General features: G+C 44.0%; 1 protein-coding gene across 1 annotated transcript in view; it reads right to left on the bottom strand.

The window, feature by feature from the left end:
- Positions 1-18,970, bottom strand: part of EXOC5 (exocyst complex component 5) — a 32,743-nt gene that overhangs the window by 3,719 nt on the left and 10,054 nt on the right. The window contains exons 4-15 of the mRNA XM_028729429.2: positions 17,878-18,072; positions 12,574-12,638; positions 11,959-11,987; positions 11,726-11,835; positions 10,466-10,510; positions 10,233-10,373; positions 8,538-8,620; positions 6,663-6,872; positions 5,179-5,326; positions 2,530-2,638; positions 1,954-2,074; positions 152-238 (exon numbers count right to left, since the gene is read on the bottom strand). Of these exons, the coding sequence (XP_028585262.1) occupies positions 152-238; positions 1,954-2,074; positions 2,530-2,638; positions 5,179-5,326; positions 6,663-6,872; positions 8,538-8,620; positions 10,233-10,373; positions 10,466-10,510; positions 11,726-11,835; positions 11,959-11,987; positions 12,574-12,638; positions 17,878-18,072 (1,343 nt within the window). The remainder of the gene's footprint in view (positions 1-151; positions 239-1,953; positions 2,075-2,529; positions 2,639-5,178; positions 5,327-6,662; positions 6,873-8,537; positions 8,621-10,232; positions 10,374-10,465; positions 10,511-11,725; positions 11,836-11,958; positions 11,988-12,573; positions 12,639-17,877; positions 18,073-18,970) is intronic.

Here is an 18,970-nt window from a genome sequence, read left to right as displayed (position 1 = left end):
TAGAGGGATGGCTAGGCACAGGTCCACAAATCTCCCCACCCCTAAATTTTCATTATTTGCCGGAATAATGAAGTGTCCCATACCACGAACAGTTGATGCAAAAGGGGAAACTAGAGTAATGGTTCAGAAAGGTGATGGAACCTCCACTTGCCTGTCAATGCCCATGTCCAGCTTCACCTCCATTTGTTCTGTGACGTCCTTTTTCTTCTGAAGACATTCGGAGAGCTTGGGGGAAGAGCTGTGATAAATGGAGGGAGGGGAAATTGTTAGTTACCATTCTCTGCCGCACACACATCGACTCCAAGTGAAGGAATGGGTTTCCCAAACCCAAAACTGACTGTGCAGGCAGTTTGAAACTGCACCAAAATCCCTATTTTTCCTTAGCTAACATGCTTTAACTTGAGCTCTTGAGCCGAAACCCAGCTGTATAAACAAGTGCTCAGAGCCCTCTCCTTTATCAGTTTGTGACGGCAAGGATGGCCTTGACTGTACCAGTAGAACAGGGAAGACACGTCTGTGCCTTATCTTATATCCTGACCACAAAAGACACACAGACCTAGTCTGGGAATAGCGCCAGAGGGTGTTCTTGGAGATGGTGACCTCTTGCTCCAAGATAAGAGTAGGAACAGGAAGATCCTTTTATGGTCAGAAGTATAGGAAGGAATACCCTTTTATGGTCAGGAGTACAGGAAGGAATACCCTTTTATGGTGAAGAGTGCCGGAGCAGGAACATCTGTGATGTCCACCTGCATGTACAAGCTGACGTGGCTGGATTTCTGGGGAAGGGGAGAGAGGGTGCCTGGAGAATATATATACTGCATGTAATCTCTCATTTCTTTGGACTTGCTGTGGACTGACCACGCAAGTGCCTTTCTGCTGTTCCGGAGAGCAGAAATAAAGAACTCTTTCTCTGAACCAACCCTCGGTGTCATTTGACTTCCTTCCTCCTGTCCGGGAGCAACACAGACCCAATCGGTGAACTCCAATAAGGCTACACAAGCACCCTCGGTCCCAGGGCACATGAATCTGCAAGGGTTTCCCAGTTCGTCCACCCTGTCATTTTCGCCTCTCGTGAAAGATGCCTCCTAGTCGCAGTTATGTGTGGAACAAGCTACATGGGAGGGAGAACCTGGCCGTGCAACTGCTGGGGGTGCAGTGTGGAGGCAAGTATGGAAAAGTATTACATATGCAGAATATCCAAAGAGCCCAGCTGGATCAGATAAAAGGGAGCCCACCTCTTTCTTGCAGTGACCAACCAGGTGTCTATGGGAAGCCCAGCAGAAGACCTGAGGGCCACAGGCCTCTCCTATTGCTGTTCCCCAGTGACTGTCATTCAGAGTTAGCCCACAGCCATCATGTCTAATAGCCACTAATGCCTTTTATCACTCATGTAATGCTATTCTTGGGCTTCGGTAGCCAACAGAATACTGAAAATCTTGCAAACTAAGTTAACTAACTTAAATTGGAAAAAATGCAAAAGAAGGTTTTTAAACCTCCAGAGGATTACATGGAAATAGGTGATCTCTCAGAAGTCAGTATGGCGGCTTCCAGTAGGTCAGGGTGCAAGAAATCCCACAGTGTCTGCCTCCATGTCCTCCTTCAGAAGCCCCAGAACCCTCTATTTCTTTCCTTCAAATCCAATTCCAATGCTTCCTACTTCAGCCTCTGCGATAAATCAGGCCTTGCATGTGAACGGGCATAATAATCACATGGCAATAGCCTGGAGATTATTAATGGAGAATCTAGGCTGCAGAAAGAGCAACCAAACTATTGACTCCTACTGCATCCTTGCCCTGCTGGAGCTTGTGGACTGCTTATTCTGGAGCTTTTATGTGGCCCACAGACAGGAGATGATTCTAGCATAACACTTTTTGCCCCTGCGAAGGAACATTTACGAGTCAGAATGCAAACTCTGCATGGCTTCTTGGCTTGAAGACACAACAGGTAACCTACCTAACCAATGGCATCAGATGATCATTGAACTGCTTGTCAAAGAGGTGGAAAATGGTATTAGCCTGGTTCACGACATCCAGGAAGTAAAGATTTGCAGTCTTGGCATCTGGAGAAGGAATTCCTAGAGGAAAGCAAATAATGAAACCAGTAAAAACTTCTGAATGAGTCTAAGGAAACAATCCATCCAACAAGCACCAGGAATCCTGAGGACCAGTTAGCAGAGTCGCCAGCGATAACAAGGGCACTGACTTTAAGCTGTATGAAGGTTAAGTGTTTGATATTTCCATTTCTTTAAAAGCTGAAAATGGGACCACTCCAATCTATTTCATCAGAGTTGCTTCTTAATTATATACATATCAGCAATTTTAAGAATGGTGTTTACATTACATTTTGTTTCTTTGTTTACAATGCTGTTTTGTTTGGAGCCTAAACCGCTAGGGCAAGTTACAGCAGAATACTGCAGCCTCAAACTAAATGAAGTAGTTTCCAAAAATGTATTGTTTCAATGAAGGGTCACATATTTTAGCTACGTTACAGTGCAATGTTTAATGGGAATAAAGGCAGTATTGCACTTACCAGCCAACCCAATTTCCAGAGCATAGTCAATGTGCTCGATGCATAAGAACTCCACGAGCAAAGAGAAAATTCTGAAGGCGTTTTTCGGCAGATCTGAAGGGTCAGAAAGCTTTCAAAGTGGAAAGAGCTTGTTAGGACCTTTCTGGCACTGAGATGTGAAGAATTATATGCAAACTATTTTAAACGCAGACCACTTTGCACGGATTCATGCAAAGACCAAGCAAAACCACGTAATTATGAAGAGTTGGAGCGACTTGCAAGTGACAAGTTTTTGTTGGCCATCCTAAGGACTAGGGCTGGGCGATATCTGGTTTTCAACATCCTGATATATCACCAGCTAAGCATCACTATGTGTGAAATAAGGATGGAGCTATGCAGGGGCACAGGCTGACTTCACGGTTTTTCCCGCATCGTGATTTTTGCCGGCGCCTGCTCTTGTGATTTGCTGCCCCCTGCAGGAGGCAGGGAGAGCTGAGCCAGCAGAGTTAACAGGGGCTGCGGGAATCGAGAGAAGCATTGGCCGGCTCCATGTCTTTTCCCACACTGTGATTTTTGCATAGTGTACACACATATCATGACTGGCGATATACTGCCAGGTCAAAAATTATGGTATCACGATATGGACTTCAAACCTGTTTTGGACGATATATCACCCAACCTTACTAAGGACCCCTACCTTTATTTCCTGAAAAGAAAGTTCTGAAAATGAAGGGGTGGGGTACTGAGGGCCACTCCCTTCTAAGCAACATGCCAATTGTGGGTGGGGCCAGTAGCAGGTAGAGCAATGATTGGAAAACGTTGCCCTTGTATAGTGCAATAGGTTTTTTGCACAGGTCTCTCTCTGTTCCCCTTTCAGACAAGCAGGAGGCGTGATCAGAGTTCAAGGACACATTCCAGTCAGGTAAAAACACTGAAGGAAGGTGTGGCGTTTGCCTCCTAGGTGGGTCATAAGGAAAGGGTTAAAATGAGTGTGATGTGATTGGCCATGCAAGGGAGGAGTAAAAGTTAGAGTGGGAGGTTTTGAAAGTCAGTTGAGGTTTGAGAGTTGGAGAAGGAAGAGGGAGGAATAGGCAGTGGGTTGGTCGAGTTGCGTTGTGAGAGAGTGAGGGGAATTATTAGGTGGAGTCAGATAGTTGGGACTAATCAGTTTGAAGGTTTTAGGAACTAAGAAGAAGAAACTGCCAAGAAAAATTAACTGTAACCATAAGCTTGTTCCTCCATTTAAAAATAAACTAGATTATTTGTTAATGTTAACTACTGACTGGACTCCGTGTGTCCCCGTGAGATACGGGGTGGTGGCAGCGGAAAAAGCAATCGCAGTGGTGGGTCAATTAGACCGTCAAACGTCCGGGGGCCCTGTGTGATCGCCACAGAAGGTGTGAAGGAAGTCTGGGTGAGGGGAGAGCTCCCTGGGCCGGATAGAGAGGCCTGGGAGGTGCATTCTGCCCTGGGCCCAGGGTTCCCCACTCCTGCGCATCCGCCTTCTGGGCCCCTCGCGGCTCCTTGCATCTTTCACGAAACAACCCTCCCTGTTGCTCCTCTTGCCCTTCTCGCCCTCTCTCCAGACTCCAGTGCTATCGTCCTTTACCCCCAACAACTTCTGAAAATGCTATTGGAAGCTGGGGGAAATGGAGGAGAGCAACCAAAGACGGAAGTGAGCTTGGCAATCTGGACTGAAGGCACATCTATTATACCAAGGGAAGGTGGAGCGGAAAAAACACTATCGTACTGCAAAAGGAAATCCAGAAGGGGCAACTACGGTCTTGCAGCTCCCGTCAATTTCACTCTAGTCCCAACAGCAAAACTTTATTAATGAATATAGTGGTGCCTCGCAAGACGAAATTAATTCGTTCCGCAAGTTTTGTCGTCTTGCGATTTTTTCGTCTTGCGAAGCACGGTTTTGGGAAAGTTTTGGAAAAGCTTCAAAAATCACCAAAGTCTTCAAAAACCTCAAAAAAGGCTACCACCACCGCTATGAGTTGCTCCTCGAAGTCAAGTCGCAACTGTATTAACGGTGTTAAGAAAAAGGAAACAAACTTGCAAGACGTTTCCGTCTTGCGAAGCAAGCCCATAGGGAAAATCGTCTTGCGAAGCAACTCAAAAAACCAAAAACCCTTTCGTCTTGCGAGGCATTCGTCTTGCGAGGTACCACTGTACTTAGAGATGCCTGAAAGTCAAGAGAGGGTGTTGTTGAATCTCTGCTGGAACAGCATTCTGAAGCATGTCACCAGCAGCATTAAATAATAATAATAATAATAATAATAATAATAATAATAATAATAATAATAATAATAATAATAATAATAATAATAATAATTTATTACATTTAAATACCACCCTATACCCACAGGTAAATGCCCAGCTACTAGTTGAAGCTCCTCCAGATTATCTCAGGGACTGAGCTGGGATATAGGCGCTCAGGAAGAAACACTTATTTCATGCATCTCTATGCCACTTTTTTACTTAAAAAAAGTTTTCAAAAACAGCATAAGAACTAAGATAATTTAAAAAAAATATATTAGATGTAAAAAACAGCAAAATGGGAGCACACACTCAGAAAATGTTTGTGCCCACACAGCAACACTCACAGTGTATTCTGATAAATCATTAGAGATAGCCCATAATAATTATATTAATAAGTGTACACACCCTGTGGCACCTTTCAAAGGCTTGCTTAGTTTCTTGCAAAAGATTAACCACCACATCCTGGGACAGGAAAGTTTCGCCGTGGGTGTCAATACTGGGGCCCAATGGCAGGTTTGTCCGCTGCCGTATTCGCTCTTTGAATTCTTGAATGCTAGAAAGAGATGCACCAAGCAGGAGCCATTAATCCCAGTGAAGTCTGGTTATGCAAACCGGGGTTAACTTTTCAGCCACATGAAGAACAATGCTAGACATTTTAAATACAGAATGCAAATTCCTCAGATTTTTGAAGAAAGAACAACAAATGCCACACCATCAATACGACAGAATTGGAGACAGGCAACTCATATGAAGAAAGTTAAAGCTGGTACAGCAGAGACAAGCCTGCCTGTGGGATGCAGAACCATTTATTTTGTCCTGCTATCGTCTCTGGCACAAGAGGTTTTGCAGTGTTTCAAAACCAGCAAAGCCCGTTGGACCAGGAATAATAATAGGGCAAAAGGTATGCATGTGTACACCACAGGGGATGCCTTCTCCCTCGTGCTGCCTCCAACACTCTCTTAAAAGCTACTGCTTATGCCAAGTTAGCACAGCCAGGAAACAGAGAGGTGGTCTTGGTGGCTATTAGCTACAGCAAGGAAACAACCTTCTGCTGGAGTATCGCTATGGGCTGGACAAAATCCTTCTAGCATCCACAGGCAATGCATATATTGTAAACCTATGGGGTATACATGGTATACAGCTGGCAATTTCACCTGCCAACCTAGCAGTTCGAAAGCACACCAGTGCGAGTAGATAAATAGGTACCGCTGCGGCAGGAAGGTGAACTGTGTTGCTGTGTGCTCTGGTTTCTGTCGCGGTGTTCCGTTTATTTCACACAACAAACATCCCTGCAAAGTTTTTAGCTTGGTTTTGTGACTGCATCATTAAGACATGCAAGCAACCATTGCAACAAAATTATAAATGTGTGCATAAAAGGTAAAGGTAAAGGGACCCCTGACTATTAGGTCCAGTCGTAACCAACTCTGGGGTTGTGGCACTCATCTCGCTTTATTGGCTGAGGGAGCCGGCGTACGGCTTCCGGGTCATGTGGCCAGCATGGCTAAGCCGCTTCTGGCGAACCAGAGCAGCGCACGGAAATGCCGTTTACCTTCCCACTGGAGCGGTACTTATTTATCTACTTGCACTTTGCCGTGCTTTTGAACTGCTAGGTTGGCATGAGCAGGGACCAAGCAACGGGAACTCACCCCGTCACGGGGATTCGAACCAGCGACCTTCTGATCGGCAAATGGTTTAACCCACAGCACCACCCGCATCCCTAAATGTGTGCATACCAGTATCTTAAACAAAGGACTTGTCCTTAATGTGGATTTGAGAATACTGCAAACTTAAAATCAAGAAAGAAATAAAGAAAGAAAGAAAGAAAGAAAGAAAGAAAGAAAGAAAGAAAGAAAGAAGCACAGTAAACAAAACTGGAAGCCAAACCTTACCCTCCACTTCCAATGGCTCTCTTTTGGTGGTTTTTCGACTCATAATAGCGCTGCAAAATCATGGAGCTCCTGCTTCTCAAATAACCAATTTCCACCTCGATGTAATTCTCCAAGTAGGAAACGAAGATGGATTTGATAAGCTTAGACAAGAAAGTCTGCTTATCAGTGCCCAAGTTAAACTCCATCAATTTGCTCGAAAGATTAGTAGTCCTTTATGTTAAGGAAGGGAGAGAGGGGAGGGAGCAAGAAGGAAAGAAGGAATGCATTATCAGGAGGTAACATTCAGGTATAAAGTATTTGCAGCGTTCACTAAGGGATTGGAGTGAGGGGTCTGGGCACAGCTACAGCACTGCCAAGGCTAAGCAAGTGTGGACCTGGTCTACAGATTCAGGTAGGTAGCCGTGTTGGTCTGACACAGTCAAAATAAATTTAAAAAAATTCCAATACCACCTTAGAGACCAACTAAGTTTGTTCTGGGTATAAGCTTTTGTGTGCATGCACACTTCTTCGGATACACTGAAGCAGAAGTCACCAATAGTGGGAGGGTGGGGTTTTTCTCAGGAGGGTAGTAGGAGATGGGTGATTGACTCAATGGGTATGGTAAACCTGTTGAAGACTGTTAATGACTCCAATTAGTCCTACAGAAAAAAGCAAGGGATCGTATGCAGATGACCAAAAATAGCTTTAGCATATGTAATGAGACAAGTCGTTAACAGGCGTCAACAGGTTTACCATACCCTTTGAGTCAATAACCCATCTCCTACTACCCTTCTGAGAAAAACCCCACCCCACCCCACCCTTCCACTATATACAGTGGTACCTTGGGTTACAAACACTTCGGGTTACAAACTCCCGTAACCCCGAAGTACCTCGGGTTACAAACTTTGCCCCAGGTTGAGAACAGAAATCGTGCGCCAGCGGCACGGCAGCAGCAGGAAGCCCCATTAGCGAAAGCGCGCCTCAGGTTAAGAATGGTTTCGGGTTAAGAACGGACCTCCGGAACGAATTCAGTTCTTAACCTTAGGTACCACTGTATAAGGTTCTGGTGACTTCTGTTCCAGTGTATCTGAAGAAGTGTGCATGCACACGAAAGCTTATACCCAGAACAAACTTAGCTGGTCTCTAAGGTGCTACTGGACAATTTTTTACTTTTTTTATTCATTTTATTACAGTTCAGTTTGAGAATGTCAACCCCAACCCTTCCCGGGTGATTTTCACTTTACTGGAAGAGGGATAGCTTACTTAGTCTACTAACTTGGCTCCCCATACCCTGTTATCATAGAAGTGTAGAGCTGGAAAAAACTCGAGGGTCATTTAGCTCACTCCTGCAATGCAGGAACTAGTGCTACTCTCCCTGATTATTTAGCGTGAAGGCATCCACCTTCACACAGTGCAATCCTCTCATCCCAGTCACCCTCCTGTCACTCCCCCTTCACCACCAATCAAAGCCCTGAGTACAAACAGTACTGAATGTACTTGGATCAAATATTCACCTGGGGCCACCAGTAACAGTCACTGTTCTTTGACACATTTCTTGTGATGGAAGAAAGCCCTGGCTATTGGCACTTTCTGAACACCACACAGAAGCAGAGGTATCTAGCCTGCTCCCCGGCCCTGAATTTCTCCTTTCGTATTACAGCAAATTTAGGCATGGGTGCACATGTAGGAAGGCACAGAGGTCAGCAGGCACATATTATAAGCACACATTATTTTTTAAAAAGAAGCAGCAGCCCACAGTTCTGGGAGGAAATAGCATCTATGGACAGAATATCCACAAAGTGCTGGAGAAGGACAAAAAATGGGGAGTGGTGGGAGGGGGACACCAACAGACCTTGCCCATGCCCACTTTTAAAATTTGTGATGTACAGCACCAACCTTGTATACAGTTCATAGAGGCTCTGAAGATACTGCTCTGCGTCAGACTTCTTGTGCTCTTCCAACTGATCTTTTATATAACTCTGTGAAATGAAGACCAGCACTGCTAGTTCTCAAACACATTCATATATAATAATCCAGTTTTGAGAAACTTCCCATCCAAGTCAATGGTTAATAATGATAATAATAATAATTTATTTATACCCTGCCCATCTGACTGGGTTACCCCAGCCACTTTGGGCAGCTTCCAGCAAAATATTAAAATACAATGGAAGTTCTCAGAAAAGCAAAGTTTCCAGCATAATCAATGTCAACATCACACTGACTCCATTTACCCCTCTGTCATTTCAAAGCAACACGCACTGCCATCTCTGTGTTGTTCTGATATTGCCTTTTCACTGTAACCTAACTACCACAATTCTGCCTCTTTTTCTACATGTTGGAGAGAGTGGGAATGGAGAAGTGGCTATCCCGATCCCCTTTCTATCATTTCCACTAATGTGCTGTATGAACTTCCCCTTGAACCACCCACCTCCCCATTACAGAAGGGGTGCCAAAGTACTTGGATGAGGTATTAAGCATAGATATACACACTGCCAGCACAGGCACCGGGGGCCCTGCCTACTCACAGATTGTTCCTCCATCCCTTCACCACACTCAGGGATCCAGTCAGGTGGAAAATCCCTGGTCCCAGAGGGGAAACACCACAGTTCATAAAAAGCGGAGGATGGGCAACAGGCAAGGGACAGAAGGAGCCACTCTGTGGAATATGATGCTCACTTGGCAGTTGCTTGAGGTGCCGTCCCATTCTCAGCAGCAAAACGTCCCACAATCCTTTCGTTGCTCATGCCCATAAAGATTCTGTGCGGTGGCTATTACTATTTTCAGTGTACATAGGGGAATCTGAAGCTATGTTTTTGTGACTTGCCCATTAAGGCCCATAACACCGACCATATAACACTGGTCCTGAGAGACCTGCATTGGCTCCCAGTGCATTTCCGAGCACAATTCATAGTGTTGGTGCTGACCTTGAAAGCCCTAAATGACCTCGGCTCAGTATACCTGAAGGAGTGTCTCCACACCTATTGTCCAGCCCGGACATGGAGGTCCAGCTCCGAGGGCCTTCTGGCAGTTCCCTCACGGTGAGAAGCCAAGTTACAGGGAACCAGGCAGAGGGCCTTCTCTGCTGTGGCACCTGCCCTGTGGAACGCCCTCCCATCGGATGCCAGGGAAATAAGCAACTATCTTACTTTTAAAAGACATCTGAAGGCAGCCCTGTTTAGGGAAGTTTTTAACGTTTAATGCTGTACTGTGTTTTTAATATCCAATTGGGAGCCGCCCAGAGTGGCTGAGGAAACCCAGCCAGATGGGCGGGATATAAATAATAAATTATTACTATATATTATTATAATGATTAGAACCAGGCTGTGGAGTTCAAAACCTTGTACCGCAAAAAGATTCTCCCACACAACTTCTATAGCATTGGGGGAGTAAGCACAGCACAGAGCCATAACTGGACAGCATATATCAAACAACGCATTCCTGCACCAAAATACTTCAAGGTGTGTAGTAATTAAGGTTGCTACAGATAACCAATCTGAAAAGGAATAGACTACACAAAGAACACAATGAAACAACAGTAACTTGTTTGTATTTGAAGAATACTTATAATGTGCTTTTAAAAGTTCAAGTCACCTGAAGCCTGATTTCGAAGATGTTCTGGATAAGTTTGGCCATCACTGTCTCAGGGCTGCTAAATATATCGCCCACCTGCTTGTTCACGTTCTGGCAGAGGACAGTAGTATCTTCAAATATATCGTTCCTCAAGTAGGCACCCTGAGTAAGTTAGGAGAGAGCTGCCGCCATTAAAATATCCACAGTTGTAAAACAATGTTATTTAGATAGATCCTTCGTAAGCAAAACCTTACCTCTTGGCACTGTTTTATATACACATCGACACAGTGGGAATAGCCCTATTGAAAACAAAAAAAGGAATTGAAATTTAGGCACATTGCGACTACCGTTAATGACTGTTTCACATCCTGTTTTGACAAGGGCACTGGGGGAGGAACTCTCTGCCTCCCAGCTCTCTTTCTTTGCTTGGCCCCTGGGGAGCTCCACTTTGCCAGCAACATACTACCGGGAGTACAAAATAACCAGGAGAACAGATGGGTCTGCTGGATGGACCATTGGTCTCTCCCCAAAAAGTGGCACTTCACTGCACATGCTAATGGCTATTTAATCTGCCGAACTCAACAGCCTCTCAGGCACATTATTTGCTTAACAAAATTGGAAGCAGCAGACCTGGCACTACCCATTCAGAGTGGGGCCTTTAATACAAAATATTTGAGGCTCCAAACTTGCCTTGAGACAGGCAAGAGAGGAATTAGCACATGCCTTGAGATGTATGTGCCCATCCTGCTTCCAACCAGGTGTAGTCTTGGCCACCCACTGGAGCTCATGTAGGTGATCGTACAAAGCACTTCCAAAATATACACAGTTTTGAGCCCCGGAAAGTTTCTAGAGGAAAAGAAGCCTGCAGTTGTGGGCTGGTCATTGACAATTCCTTTCTATAGGTCCCAGTGGTCTGAACTTGCACACATAAGTTTGACTCAAATAACGGAGTTCTCTGCCAACTGTAGAAATCACAACGAAGTGGCAGAGGCTCTTAGAAACGGCCGTTGCACATTTGCATGTGTATGTAAAGAAACAAGGAAGGAGTGAAGTTTTCATGGAGAGGCTGCTGGAAGAGAAGCTAAGAAAATAAAATGGCCCGTGCTTTCAAAGGGAGAGTTGGAAGGGAGAGCCTTGTGACGTGCCTTGCAATGGACATTCCCTGCTACCCATAAACTTGAGTGCAACTGCCACCCATGCAGGTAAATGGTACAAAAGTCAAACATACAGGGGGCAAAACAAACTGCTTTTTCCAATGTCACAATGTTCTATGTGCTGGGAATCGCTTTGCTGTAGCCACATCATCTGGATGGATTAAGCAATGGCTGCAATCTGGAAGGCCTTGTTTTGAGCCAAATCATTCGGATACTTATTCTTCAAAACCCTGGCTGACTGGCTGAGGCTGCAGCACTACGCATGCTAGTTAGAAGTAAGTCTTCCTGAGTTCAATGGGGCTTACTCCCAGGTAAGTGTGCACAGGATTCAAACCTCAGAAACAGACTCTCGCCTCTTACCTTAAAGTGAAGCAGGACTGCAGCTACTTCTCTCATCCTGTAGATCTGCCCCCTTCTTTGTGCACTGGTAAACTCCTGGATCAGTTGGCACTCCAAATCGTGATACTTACCTGCATGCAAGGGGAAAGGAGGTGGGGGTATAAAATAACAGTCCACAAGTTAGTGAAAAGGGAGCAATAAGGACATTTTCATGTCAATTTAAGAAATTCAGGGCAGCAGAGAGGGGAACTTACTTGCTATTTTCGATTTTACTTCTGAAAACCTATTGACAAAATAACATTAAAATTAAAGGCTTGCACTTCAACCTTCTAGCAAAGAGCTAGCTTCACACATCACATTTTTACATTTATTTATGATTTCTACACCACCTCCCCAAGTTTCAAGGTGGTACACAGCAGTATCTTAAAATATTATCATAGAATCTCATATACAATATATTAAAATGCATATCAAAATATCAACATACAAGAATAAAATGCAATGGAAAAATTAGAGCAGAGTTACAGTTGTAATTATTTTTAGGTGCAGCCCTCAAAATATTTTGGCAGGAAATCAATATAACACTATGGCAATTGTCCTGTCAGCACAAGCTTTTCAGCTGGCCAGACAGAATTATCCCCCCTCTCCTCCCCCCATGTGGGCAGAAGTCCTTATGTGGGCTTCTGCTAGCAGAACTAGTTAGTTGTATTTTAATGATTTTTTCCCCACTTGAAATGTACTGTTTTGATTTCAGTTCATGACTACTCCCCTACCCCACTTTCCCCCCGCCCTTTAAAATGCTAGCAAGAGTCAGTTGAAATCCATCAGAAATCACAAAGACCATTTTACAGCTGTCAGTCATACTTCACCTGTCAAAAGGTAACTCCTGTGCTATCAGGTGCAGTTTCTGGATAATATCAGCTGCCTCTTCAATCTATTGGGAGAAGACGTACAATTTACCACAAGAGATAAACCATGCAAGCAGATCACTTGCTCCCTCAAACCGAAATCATTTCCTAATGCCCTTCTTAATGCATGGAAGTGATAGCCATCACTTATTTCTGAAAATTCCCACAATCGATCCAATGAGTAGCCTGGAACTCCATCGCCCCTCTGCTCCTGCACTCCAATATTCTGAATCCTCTTCCTAAAATGACTTGCTAAGAGTTTATTTCAAGCTTTAGTTTCTTGCCTTTATTCATGAAACTTGCAATCATCTCCTTTGTGGAAATGGACCAGAACAATATTTTTTGGGACATTCCTCTAGTTCTTCAATCTGTTGCTCCCTTTGGCATAGAAGCTGCCAGGACAGGCTAAAGTGGAGTATAATGGTTCTCTGATAAGTCAGGAGGTAAATTATTCTGTAGGCATTGCAGACAGACCTTGGGTCATGCTATCCTTTCCTCTGTATGCCTTCTCCCAATCTAAAGTGAGAGTGGTGCATGCTCTAGTTATCTCCCGCTTCGACTACTGCAATGCACTCTACGTGGGGCTACCTTTGAAGGTGACCCAGAAACTGCAATTAATCCAGAATGCGGCAGCTAGACTGGTGACTGGGAGCGGCCACCAGGACCACATAACACTGGTCCTGAGAGATCTGCATTGGCTCCCATTACGTTTCCGAGCACAATTCAAAGTGTTGGTGCTGACCTTTAAAGCCCAAAATGGCCTCGGCCCAGTATACCTGAAGGAGCGTCTCCACCCCCATCGTTCAGCCCGGACACTGAGATCCAGCGCCGAGGGCCTTCTGGCGGTTCCCTCCCCGTGAGAAGCCAAGTTACAGGGAACCAGGCAGAGGGTCTTCTTGGTAGTGGCGCCCGCCCTATGGAACGCCCTTCCATCAGATGTCAGGGAAATAAGCAGCTATCCTATTTTTAAAAGACATCTGAAGGCAGCCCTGTTTAGGGAAGTTTTTAATATTTAATGCTGCATTGTTTTTAACACTCGATTGGGAGCCGCCCAGAGCGGCTGGGGAAACTCAGCCAGATGGGCAGGGTCTAAATAATAAATTATTATTATTATTGCTATACAAAATTGAGCGATGTGGACAATGGTCTCACTTGGTAGAGGGTGACTTCCTATGTTCCTCACTGGTTGACCATGGGCCACTCACCTCACCCTGTCTAACCTACCACACAGGTTTGTCGTGAAGATAAAATATGGGAGGAGAAAGAACACTGTAAGCCACCCTGGGCTCCATGGAAGAAGAACATGATTCAAATGTCCAAATGTTTAATCTTTAATAAGGAGAAGTTCTCAAAATAAGAGTAACCCCAGAGCTCCAATTTTTAAAAGCAAAGAGCTAACCCTGGGCCTGTATGAAGGAAACATTCAACTAAGGCTGAACCAAAAACTCCAGCGCTAAAAACATACTATGTATATAAAGCAGTTTATGCAAAATTCTAGTCTGTGTGGCGCAGAGCAAGATGGCCTTGCCTGACAAGGTGAAGCCCGTGATTCATCTCTTCATGATTGCTTGTCATGACAGGCAAAGGCAGCTGAGCAGGTTTTATCACTCAGGCTAGTAAACTTCAGTGAGATTTCTAAAGCTGCACTAAAAATAGGCAAAAATTACGGTTCTGAAAACTGCTTAGTAGGCAATCAAAACCCTTTGAAGTATAAAGTGGCCCTGCGAACACAGAGACGATTGGAGATTTGGTTGTGGACAAAAACCCAATGGGCATCCTGTGGGGAGTGATGAAAATGTGTTGCCAAGATCTCAGAAGGGTTTGATCTCGCAAGGCTGGGAAACAAGCTGGGAGGATGAGGCAGGAGAGCCATTCTCCCTTGTCTGTGCTTTGGAATTTTGCCCCTAATCCAGCCGTACTTTGCCAGGTCTCAGAGCAAAAGCATCTTGAATCGGGCAGAGGTACATTAAGATAATCGTTTGAAGCACACAAAACTCTCACACACACCCATTCAAACATGGGAGTAGAGGGGAAGAGATCAATGCAGTTCTATCGAGCTCTGAGGATGCTGTGGGAGCAGTACAAACAGGTCACGTTGTAGGTGCATTGCAAGCAAAAGAAATTAGTAAATTATATAGCTACGGATGGAAAGGGATTTCTGGATTATACAGTGGTGCCTCGCAAGACGAAATTAATTCGTTCCGCGAGTTTTGTCGTCTTGCGATTTTTTTCGTCTTGCGAAGCACGGTGTCGGGAAAGTTTTGGAAAAGCTTCAAAAATCACCAAAGTCTTTAAAAACCTCAAAAAAGGCTACCACACCGCGTTCTATGAGTTGCTCCTCGAAGTCAAGTCGCAACTGTATTAACGGTGTTAAGAAAAAGGAAACAAACTTGCAAGACCTTTCCGTCTCGTGAAGCAAGCCCATAGGGAAAATCGTCTTGCGAAGCAGCTCAAAAAACAAAAAACCCTTTCATCTAGCGAGTTTTTTGTCTTGCGAGGCATTCGTCTTGCGAGGTACCACTGTATAATCAAAGAGCACCTGCTAGCATAGGCCACCTCCTAGGGCAGTCTTCCCCAGCCTTTTGCACTCCAGATGCACTGGCTGATGGGACTTGAAGGCAGTATTATAATCTATTACAAGAGTGGGAACCTGTGACTCTCTAGATGTTGCTGCACTACAACTCCAATCATCCCTGACCACTGCAGCCAATGTAGTCCAGCTGTAGTCCAGCAACATCTAGAAGGCACCAGGTTCCCCAACCCTGATCCACCAGGAGGAAGGCCCTCCACTATGAAATACTCTCTCTCAAGGACCCTACCAGCCTTCTATCAGTGTCTTATAGATTACATGTAGAACTTGTAACCCCTGGGATTGTTTACTAGCTGTTTTTCCACTTTTGCAAACCTACACTTATTCATACCTCCTTACAGGCAGATTTAGGGGAGTGTAACCAGTTTGATCACACTGGGCATGGAGCCTTCAAGATGCTGCAGGGGGCACCACAACTATAATGTAGAATGGAAGGCAAGAGGCGCCGAATTTGGCATCACACAGGGCACTGCTGAAATTTGAGACCCCAAGGTCCACCACTGACCTCCCTCTTGTGCATGCATCAGGCTGTTCTAGCTACTAAAGGACCAGCAAACAGAGAAGCGAGTTTGTTTTATTTTTATACACACACACACACACACACGTATATATACATAATGTAAAGGCAGGGGGTTACTGCATTTACTAATGGGGAAAAGGCTTTTGACTGCATGGAATGGGAGCATGACTTTCATGGATTAAAAGCTGCTAGCACTGGAACATTTATCAACTGGTTTATCAACTGCCCTCTTCCACATATGTACAGTCATAAATGCTAATTTAACAGTGACAACTTAATTTACTTGTGGGACTAGACAAGGCGGCCCCTTGTCCTCACTTCTGTTGAAATTCAGAGCTCCTTGCTGTTATGATAAGAAACCATTCTAAAGATCAAAGGTTTAGAAATCAGCAGGAAAGAATTTAAAGTGTGCACATATGCTGACAGCGTTGCTGTTATTTCCTACTCAACCAGAACAGTCATTAAAAGATAACACCAATCAAGTTTAAAAATGAACAACAGTAAGGTCCGAGGTATCATGCTTACATTTAACTAAAAGAGGAAGATGGTAATATACTGGAAATAACTCATTTCAGGTTTTAGAAAGAGCAAAAACCTGGTGTTTTATAGGAACAACTATGGAAGCTTAAAAAGAAAAAGAAAATCAGATTTAGATAACTCAACTCTGCTGAAACTTGTTTTTGATAGGAGGATAACAAGAACTATGATGAACATTAAATTTTGGAATGAGGCAGAAAAGGAGAAAACACTGTTCAAAATATCAGAGTACTGTATACTTTTATCAGGATGCTATTCCCAACATTGTTATGATTAAAAACTAATTAAAAGCCCCTTAGAACTTAGGAAAAATACATTTCTAGTTTCCATATAGAGCATGTGGGATAAGTTTAGGTAACAGCTATCTCCAAATCTGTTCACTGACACTCAATCTACATTTCAATGAATTTGGGAGTAGTGGATGCTTTAAAAAGTGAGAACGTTTTGGAATAAATAAGTACATGAACCCAAATGGAAATGTATGAACTGCATGAGAACATACAATCAGATTAAGGAAGCAGTAGGAGAAAATAAGCCACCTTTGTTTGAATTATTTCATATCAGAAACTTCTTAATTGAAAATATAAGATGCTGAAAGACCTTGCATAACATAAAAGAAGGATATAAAAAAAGACACTCAAGTACTGTTACAGATATATAAACTGTTAATACAAAAGGACAATAAAAAGTAATCTATGTATTAAAATGAGAAAAAAAGTTGGTGATAATGCTGGAGGAAAAGACTTGGGAAATATACATGGAAGAGAGTAACTCTGTATGTTTGGCCCTTAAAGAAAATTGCTACAAAAGGTTAGCTCAATGGTATTTGATGTTTGTACCGAGAAACTGGCATAAGAGTGGTTTGCAAACCAGGGTATCAAACTAGGATCTGATTGAACTTCATGGGAAACTGTGGTTTGACAAAACCCCAGTTATCTGTCCCTAAGCCAGGGGTGCGAGGGGAGGAGTTAAGTGCTCAGGCACAAAGCTCACTCTCAATCCAGCAAAAAATAGTTTATCAAACAAGATGGCAACACTTAAACCAGGCCACAGTAAAGCTTTCGAAGCAACATCCTGGTGCAAAACAGGGAAGTCAGATTTGCAGAAAAGGACACACACATACCTATCTGCAAAATTTATTTTAACACACCTCAGTTTTCTCTGTATGTCCCCAGGAAGAGGAGGAGCACATTAACCATTCTGCAGAGCCAAAAGACGCAACCTGATAATACTTCAAGCTACAAAGAGGGATTACCCAAGAGACATATAACAGGGAAATGTTCATTCACAAGTGAGAAGAATTAGGGCAAGAGTTTCAGAAGAAGGAGAGGAGGAAGAAGAAAACACAAGAGATTTCCAAGGTATTCTAAAAAGTTACTCTCTCAGCATTCTTCCAAGTCGCTTATGATTTTTGCAAAATGAAAAAGTGACAGCCTTGCCACATTGAGAACGGCTGAATCTGCAGGCAAATGAAGTTAATCTGTACTCCAGAACAATGGCGCTTGGACAAGTCGCTCGCTAGGGAGTCAGAGCATGGAAAAGTTGCAGCAAGGGGTTGTAATTAGGGCAACTCAGCTTATGGCGTGCAACTTCTTTCAATTCTGCTGACGGGCCTTACCTTTTCAGGGTTGGTGAAAACGTCAGACTTTAGCTCTCCATCTAGAAACTCATTAAAGTATTTCATCAGTTTGTGAGCCTCCACTAGCCGTTGCCGTGGCGTGTTTACCCCCTCCAGCAGGTCGCCAAGGTGACAGACTTTAGTTGCCACGTAGCTGACATGCTCATCTAGCTCTTGGAAGTGTTGGAAGGCAACCTGGGAGAAGCGGGCAGACAAAGTAATAGCGGTTGTGTTTACTGTAATTAAGGAAAGTCAAGCTATTCAATAACATTCTAAAGAGCAAAAGCACAGAAGCCAACAAAGGGAAAGGTTCAGTACTCGTCCCCTCTCCAGTAAAACAGAGAAGCATCCACATAAATCAAGTTGATGAAAGTGCATCAAGTTGCATTAACTGAGCTAATTCCATTGTTATCCAGTGCGGATCTTAAGATTCAGTATGGTTAGTGACTGTTTGCCTAGTTGCTCACAAAGACTGGTTCCAACCATTTGGTGAAGTATCCGGAATAATTCATATTATTCCACTTAAGATTAAATTTGTGTTATATAGAAGCAGCTATATCTGGCTAAATCACACACACTATTGAGCGCTAGAATTTGGAGTTCCCCATTTGCAGATTGCTGCATAACCAGCAGGAATAGGTAATGGTTGCAGATATAGAGGCTAATGCACTCAAAGCAACTAGAGAAAAGTCGCTTGTACAGTGGTGCCTCGCAAGACGAAAAGAATCCGTTCCGCGATTCTCTTCGTCTAGCGGTTTTTTCGTCTTGCGAAGCAACCCCATTAGCGGCTAAGCGGATTAGCGCTATTAGCGATTTAGCGGCTTAGCGGCTATTAAAGGCTTAGCGGCTAAGCTGTTAAAAGGCTATTAACGGCTTAGCGGCTTTGAAAAAGGGGGGGAAGCGGGGGGTAAATGGTGAGACTCGCAAGACGTTTTCGTCTTGCGAAGCAAGCCCCTAGGGAAATTCGTCTTGCGAAGCGCCTCCGAAACGGAAAACCCTTTCGTCTAGCGGGTTTTTCGTCTTGCGAGGCATTCGTCTTGCGGGGCACCACTGTATATCAGTACACTTAGATAGATATTAAGGTAAGCTGAGT

The sequence above is a fragment of the Podarcis muralis genome, chromosome 1 (genome assembly GCF_964188315.1).
Source record: "Podarcis muralis chromosome 1, rPodMur119.hap1.1, whole genome shotgun sequence".
In the NCBI taxonomy this organism is placed as follows: Eukaryota; Metazoa; Chordata; class Lepidosauria; order Squamata; family Lacertidae; genus Podarcis; species Podarcis muralis.
The sequence above is the reverse complement of the archived record's forward strand: the minus strand, read 5'-3'. Positions and strand labels throughout refer to the sequence as shown.